A 7,443-nucleotide genomic window follows, 5' to 3' on the forward strand; every position below is an offset into this window, starting at 1 on the left:
CTCAAACCCCTTCTTGGCACCATAGCAACCGCCAGATCCTCTGGAGCCCGCGCATCTCGCGTCGTCATGGACACAGTTGTCACGGTGACACTGGGGGAGGCGAGCGGACCGGTTCCGCCCTCCGCTGCAGCCGCCCGGCGGCCGTTGCAGGGAGCGCGCGGCCGGCCACCATAAGGGCTGAGCAGAGCTGCCTCCAGCCCGGTTCTTCCCTCCTTCCGTGCTTCCTGCCGCCTCGGTCCCCGGTGCTCGGAGTGCCGCCTCTTCCCACGTAGCCGAGCCACGGGCCTCGCGTGACCCTCAGCCCGCCGGCGTGCCCGGGAGAGGTGGGAGGAGCTGCCACGCCCCGCGACCGCACCCAGCCGTCTCCTGCCCGGAGCCAGCCGCCCTGAGCCCACCTTACTCCCTCTCTTTAAGCGTTGACGCCAGGCAAAGCTGCAGCCAGTTTACCCCTGCCTGGACTTAAGGGGGCGACATTCGAGTGATAAGCCGAGTGTCCCGTGGCTCTGACTAGGGACCCGGAAGGGACGAGACGGAACTCTGTTGTCTTTTGGTAATTGTGGTTGCTTGAAGCTTGTCGCCCCCTGGCCTACCGGGGGAGGAGAGCATGTTGTATTGTCTTAGGCCCTACAGCACCGTGAGCCAGTCCAAGGAGTCTCTGTGGACCTGGCACTCTTAATAGTTGGGCGAAATGGCTATGACACTATTGGAAGACTGGTGCAGGGGAATGGATGTGAACTCTCAGAGAGCTCTGTTGGTCTGGGGGATCCCTGTGAACTGTGATGAGACCGAAATCGAAGAGACCCTCCAAGCTGCGATGCCCCAGGTATCCTATCGAGTACTGGGAAGAATGTTCTGGAGGGAAGAAAATGCCAAAGCAGCCTTGTTAGAGCTCACTGGGGCCGTGGACTACTCCCTGATCCCCAGGGAGATGCCAGGAAAAGGAGGGCTCTGGAAAGTGGTGTTTAAGCCCCCCACTTCCGACGCGGAGTTTTTGGAAAGGCTTCATCTCTTTCTAGCTAGGGAAGGGTGGACCGTGCAAGATGTTGCCCGTGTGCTTGGGTTTCAGAACCCTGCTCCAGCTCCAGGCCCGGAAATGCCAGCAGAGATGCTCAACTATGTTTTGGATAATGTTATTCAACCTCTTGTTGAGTCCATATGGTATAAAAAACTGACGGTGTTCTCCGGGAGGGACATTCCCGGGCCTGGCGAGGAAACCTTTGATTCCTGGTTGGAGCACTCAAATGAAATCATAGAGGAATGGCAGGTGTCGGATATAGAAAAGAGACGGCGGTTGATGGAGAGTTTGAGAGGCCCCGCTGCTGACGTCATTCGCATCCTCAAGACCAACAACCCCGCCATAACCACCGCAGAATGCCTGAAGGCTCTTGAGCAGGTGTTTGGGAGTGTTGAGAGCTCTAGAGATGCACAGGTCAGATTTCTGAACACTTACCAAAACCCAGGAGAAAAGTTATCTTCTTATGTTATCCGTCTGGAGCCTCTGCTGCAAAAGGTAGTGGACAAGGGGGCCATTGATAAAGATAATGTGAACCAGGCTCGCCTGGAACAGGTCATCGCTGGGGCCAACCACAGTGGGGCCCTCCGAAGGCAGTTGTGGCTGGCCGGGGCTGCAGAAGGGCCTGCACCCAACCTCTTCCAGTTACTGGTGCAGATTCGAGAAGAGGAAGCCAAAGAGGAGGAGGAGGAGGCAGAGGCCGCCCTCTTGCAGCTAGGCCTGGAGGGACACTTCTGAGTCCCAGGACTGGCCAGGCTGCTTTTGATATCCCCGTGAAGTTTTAGTAAGCCTGCCACTCAAAGTAAACATCCAGGCTCCAGGGTTGGTTTTGTTTTCTGAGGGATGGGAAGTCAGGCCTGATTCCTGTAACATTCACAGAATTGTGTAATTGGCAGGAGCTGCAGCGGTAAAGGCGGTTCACACTGCCGAAAGCCAATGCTTGATACCAGTCCTCCTGGTGACATCTCTGACAGCTGTGAAGAAACGTGAAGCTGCGACACTTCCCGTCAAGATGGTTTCGAAGCTTCGAGTTCTGATGCTAAGTGCCTGCCTGGTTCACAGGCTGGACAGTCCAAACTCTTGCATTTGTTACTAACACTGCAGAGTTTTACTGTAAATTGTTCCTGATTTGTACCGATGCAAAGAATGTGATTCTGTTAGATGATAGTGCTCATCTTGAAAATGCGGATTTCTAATTCCTCACGGCTCAACACTGGAATCAGTTTCCATGACAAGAATCCTCAAACTAAACGTGGCCTGTTAGCTTTTATAGAGCTACACAATCAATTCTTCACAGTGGAAGATAGACATAAGTCCTAGGGGGAGTGGCCACGGACAAGCTACATGTCCCCTACTTCAAAGATTGGTCATTTAATTACTAGTCATGTTGATGCTAAGGGTTCTAAGTCTGAAGTTATTGAATAGATGTATACAAATAAAAATTTGAAATTTCTCATTTTTCCTGACACGAATAAATTTTTCAGTGTAATATAATTTAGCTCCATATACTTTTTTCCTAACACGGACTTTTGCTCATGTAAAAAAAAAAAACAACCCCATGACCTTAAGTTGCAGTGTCATCTTGGTTGGGCGGTTCCTTGGTTATTTTGTCACAGTCCTACTCTGTAGCTGAGGATGGCCTGAAATTCACTCTGTAGCCCAGGCTGGTCCCAAACTTTTCAGCAAGCAGTCCTGCCTCCAGCCTCCACATAGCAGGGGTTATAGGTATGAGCCACTACATCTAGCTATTTCTTTTAGCTACAGTCTCACTATGTAGCATGGGCTACTACTCTTCAACCTGTGACCCTCTGCCTCCCTCTTGGGGGCTGGGATTGGAGGCAGACACATAGACCTTTCAGTGGGTTCAATTTTCACAACTTCCTAAAGGCAAGTGATAATGACTGAAGAGATATGTTTCAATGAAATTTGACAAAAAAAAAATTAATTGGGGTTTAGGTTATCTAGCAACCTTTCTGTTTTAAAGTCATTGTGTGACTAACAGTGTTCCGCGCAGAAACAATGGTCCAGTCACTTGTGTGCAAAGTCTTTGTTCCCCAGCAGCCCCGTTTGTTTCAGTGATGCAAGATGCCCACCTCTGAGCTGCTGGGTAAGTCTGGAAATGCCATGAAGTTTCTCTTGGGTTTGAGACTAGAGCTGTGCATATGGGCTGTCCATCTCTGAGGATCTGCTTCATAGAAGCACCAGCGTGGGGTGGCAGGACTCTGGTGCCGTTAACACCAGCGTGGGGAGGCAGGACTCTGGTGCCGTTTGTTAACACCAGCGTGGGGTGGCAGGACTCTGGTGCCGTTTGTTAACTGTGACTGTTAGCTCGTGAATGCCAATGTTCTTATGTGTTCTTCCAGAATTTTCTTTTTAAAATATTGGGTGTATGTGTGTCGGCGTACATGTCATGGTATGAATGTGGAGGTCAAAGGACAACTTGCAGGAAACCATTTTCACTTCTACCACCTGGGTCCCTCAGCATAGGACCAGACTACCTCTGCTTTCATGCAAGCTCGAATTCTACTATATCATGTGCTAACCAGCCACACTCAGATGTTCTTAAAAACAAGGATAGATTCTACATTTTTCTTTTTCTTTTTTTGTTTTTTTTTTTTTCGAGACAGGGTTTCTCTGTGTAGCCCTGGCTGTCCTGGAACTCACTCTGTAGACCAGGCTGGCCTCAAACTCAGAAATCTGCCTGCCTCTGCCTCCCAGAGTGCTGGGATTACAGATGTGTGCCACCAACGCCCGATGGATTCTGCATATTTCATGTTGTTGGCATCCTTGGCTTCATATAGGGACACAGAACATGTTTGGATTGTGGGCAAAAACACGTGAAGGACATGGGACAACTTGTAGGAGTCAACTTTCTCCTCCCACCATGTAGGTCTGGGGGATCAAACTCAGGTTGGCAGCTTCACGGTAACAGCCTTTGCACGTTGTGCCACCTTACCAGCCCATGCTGTCCTGCCAACACAACCTCAACTCGGGAGTTGCTAGATTGTTTTCTTCAGTAGCAAGGAGTGAACCTAAGGTCACAGGCATGCAGGCCAAGCACCTCACCATTGTACGGCAGGCCTGCCCATTGTTCTAGTTTGTTGTTTTAGAAGTCTCACATTGTACAAAGGAAGTTGTCCTGCAACTTGCTATGTAGCTGAGGCTGGCTTTGAACCTATAATCTCCTGCTTCATCCTCCCTAGTGCTGGTATTATATAGGCTTGTGCCAACATGTTTAGAATAATTTCTTTATATAGCCGATTACTGCATCCTATGAGGAAAAGTACTATTTAATGATGGGGATGTCTACATACCCGTACATCCATATGTAATTCAAAACGTGTGCACTCTCCTTTCCCCAGTCTTTTTGAGGTGAGTTTCCTCTGTAGCCTAGGCTATTCTTCCACTTGCCAAGCCTGCTGCCTCAGTCTCCTGAGATGCTGATAGACACACATCCTTAGCACAAGAAAACTTGAATTAAAAGTAACTATGATTTGATTTGTTTTCTCTCTATAAGCTCAAAAACTTTTAAATTTTGATTTTTTAGAAAGGTATATTCAGGGGCTGGAGAGATGGCTCAGAGGTTAAGAGCACTGACTGTTCTTCCAGAGGTCCTGAGTTCAATTCACAGCACCCACATGGTGGCTCATGGCCATCTGTAATGGGATCCAATGCCCTCTTCTGGTATGTCTGAAAAGAGTGATAGTATATTCTCATACATAAAATAAATATTAAAAAAAAAAAGAAAGGTATATTCAAAGACCAGTGGGATCATAGAAAATGCATGGCAGTTTTATTCTGTAACTAAATTACATTTTGACTGACAGCATGGGTTGTACACTGGCAAATGCATGGTATTCCTGATCCTGTGGGGTCACCCTGCTTCTCAGGGGTCTCTTGGCTAACCTTCACTAGGGATGGTCAAGGGCAGGAAAGCTTGCTGACCGTGGGGATACTCATTCTGGTGGACACATAATGGTGGGTGACTTAGAAAGTCAGCAAAGGACATTCTCGCTGGTGTTGAATGAGGAAGAAATTAGCAGAGATTGGTTCAGCTGAGTGTTGTACACACCTTTAACCCAAGAACTTGGGAGGCAGAACCAGGCAGATCTCTGTATTTGAGACCAGCCTGGTCTACAGAGTGAGTTCTAGGACAGCTAGGGCTACACTTGAAACCTTGCCTCAGTCAATCAATCAATCAATCAATCAATCAATCAATCAATCAATCATCAATCAATCCAAGTTAAGTGTCTCTTCACCCCTGTTGCTGCTCTCTCCCCTTCTCTCCTCCCTGCCTCTGTCACCACATTCACAGACTCTATTATTCAAAAGCTGAATTGCTTCAGAAATTAAATATCATGGGTGTTACTTTATATTAACTAGAACATAGTAACCAAAGCACTTTTTTTTTATAAAATAACATGATTTATTACTATTTTAAAACAAGTTTCACAAAATAACATTCAGAAACTCAATATTACTAAATAATTTAATGCACAATAAGTTTAGTCATAAAGTCATGCTATAAAAGTCCTGTGTATAAAAGATTATTACCAAAGTATTAACAGATGTTAGAATGTTCTTCAGAATGACCATGGTTCTAGACGTCAAAGCTTTGAGAATGATGCTCTTGGCCATCAACCGCAACCTGGGAGAAGTGGGTGGACTGTGTGTGGTACCTTCTGCTGGCCGCTGGCCATTGACAGGAGTGGTCCCAGGGCAACAGTGTCACAGGCAGGGTCTCCCATTGACTGGAGACCTACCATGTAATGTAGCCAACTAAAGTGAAAATTTTAAATCTAGACATGGGCCAGGTGATGGTACACCTTTCTAGCACTAGGGAGGCAGAGGCAGGTGGATCTCCACGTTTGAGGCCAGCCTGGTCTACATAAAGTAAGTTCCAGGACAGCCTGGGAAATCCTGTCTTGAAAAACCAAAACCAAACTAAACCAAACCCAAGTTTCTATTCTGAATAGAAAGGCTATTTTACACCCTCCAGGGGGATGACCTCGGATACAGCGCAAGCTGGAAAGGCACTCCTCAGTGACCATGAAGCCCGACAGCATGGCAGCGCGTGCGGACAAAGGCTGATCGGAGTCTGACTCCTGTGTGCCTGCCCATGAGCCATGCTCATAATTGTAAAGTGCAAATCTACTTTAAAAATAGTTTATTCTCTCTTCCTTCTTGTTAAGCTTGTCAGGTCATATTTGGTTGTCTGGATCCCCCCTAATCTGCCCAATATGGGAAACCAATGAAACTCTGATTAGAATTTCTCACATGGTTAGGGAACCAATTTCTATCAAGCTACAAGTCTACAGTTTTTCCTGTCTGCTTCCTTTCTTAGTTATTGATGACTAAAAGGCAGGCAGATACACAGCATGGGATTCTGAAGCTGAGTGATTACTGATACAATTCTGTTTTATGCTCTCACCCTTCCCACACTAGCTGACTATGGCCTCGTCAGCTGTCACTCACAGCCCGACTCTCTGCTGCACTATCTGTTGCTTCACTATTCGCAGACTCATTCTCGACCCACATAAAGGACACGTGTGTCTAAGGTGACTGTGGGAAGGACAGGTTTTCTCCCTTACCCATATGGTACTGTTTACAGTTTCAGCGAACAAATACCTCAGTCAGAGACAGTAACTCCTCATCCATTTTTCAAAGTGAATGATTAAATGCAAACTTTCTAGGCTGGCCAACTGCTTTGTTTGTTTGCTTGCTTGTTTTTGTTTTAACCTCAAGAAAAACCCATGTAAAAGGTTCCCCTGTTTTCTATGTCACCAACTCTGAGCCGATGACAGATTTATTTCCATTGCTCCTCTTCTGCTTTCAGACCTCTGACAAACACCTATTCAACAAGAAACTTCCACTCCAGAGCTACATTTAGGGCAGCCACAGGAAGCATCCCAAGTTACCGAGCAATTGGGGACAGCACCCTTCTGGTCAGTCGCACTGGACACCTCCACCAGCTAATTTTCAGGGGTGAGCAACTCAATACAACATAGTCTAGACTTAATGACTGACATGGTCTGCAAAAAAGTCTGTTCAGGATGATACGTTTTCCAAAGTATAGTCTAAATATTAAGCTTTAGAGATAAAACAAACTATCATAAAGTTGGGTTTTGTTGACAGTGACAGAGGTAGAACTACAGGCTGAAGGGAAACAGCTTGCACAGAGGAATGTTGGGACAGGAAACACTGCTCTTATCTAGAGAATTTGGCTGTCCCACCTGCTCCAGGGCTCAGTGGGCAATGCTTGCAGCCATCTTTTGTTACCATAACTGGAGAGGAGCTCCTGGCATCTAGGGAGTAAAAGACAGGGATGCAGCTAAACTGAGTACAGTGCACAGCCTCACAAGAGTGAGTCCCACAGTCAAGTGTAAACAGTGCCCACCTGAGGCTCTGGTGAGTCAGCAGGGGGCATGAAA

The 7,443-nt window shown here is 47.2% G+C and overlaps 1 protein-coding gene across 1 annotated transcript; it reads left to right on the forward strand.

The window, feature by feature from the left end:
* Pnma1 (PNMA family member 1) lies at positions 1-2,465 on the forward strand. The gene has a single exon (XM_052185443.1). The coding sequence runs from the start codon at positions 689-691 to the stop codon at positions 1,748-1,750; it is 1,062 nt and encodes a 353-aa protein (XP_052041403.1). The 5' UTR covers positions 1-688; the 3' UTR covers positions 1,751-2,465.
* The last annotated feature ends 4,978 nt before the right edge of the window (positions 2,466-7,443 follow it).

Source organism: Apodemus sylvaticus, chromosome 6, assembly GCF_947179515.1.
Source record: "Apodemus sylvaticus chromosome 6, mApoSyl1.1, whole genome shotgun sequence".
Lineage (NCBI taxonomy): Eukaryota > Metazoa > Chordata > Mammalia > Rodentia > Muridae > Apodemus > Apodemus sylvaticus.

Bases quoted from the DNA above. Each gene is read 5' to 3' on its own strand.
- Pnma1 (XM_052185443.1), top strand. From the start codon at position 689: ATGGCTATGACACTATTGGAAGACTGGTGCAGGGGAATGGATGTGAAC.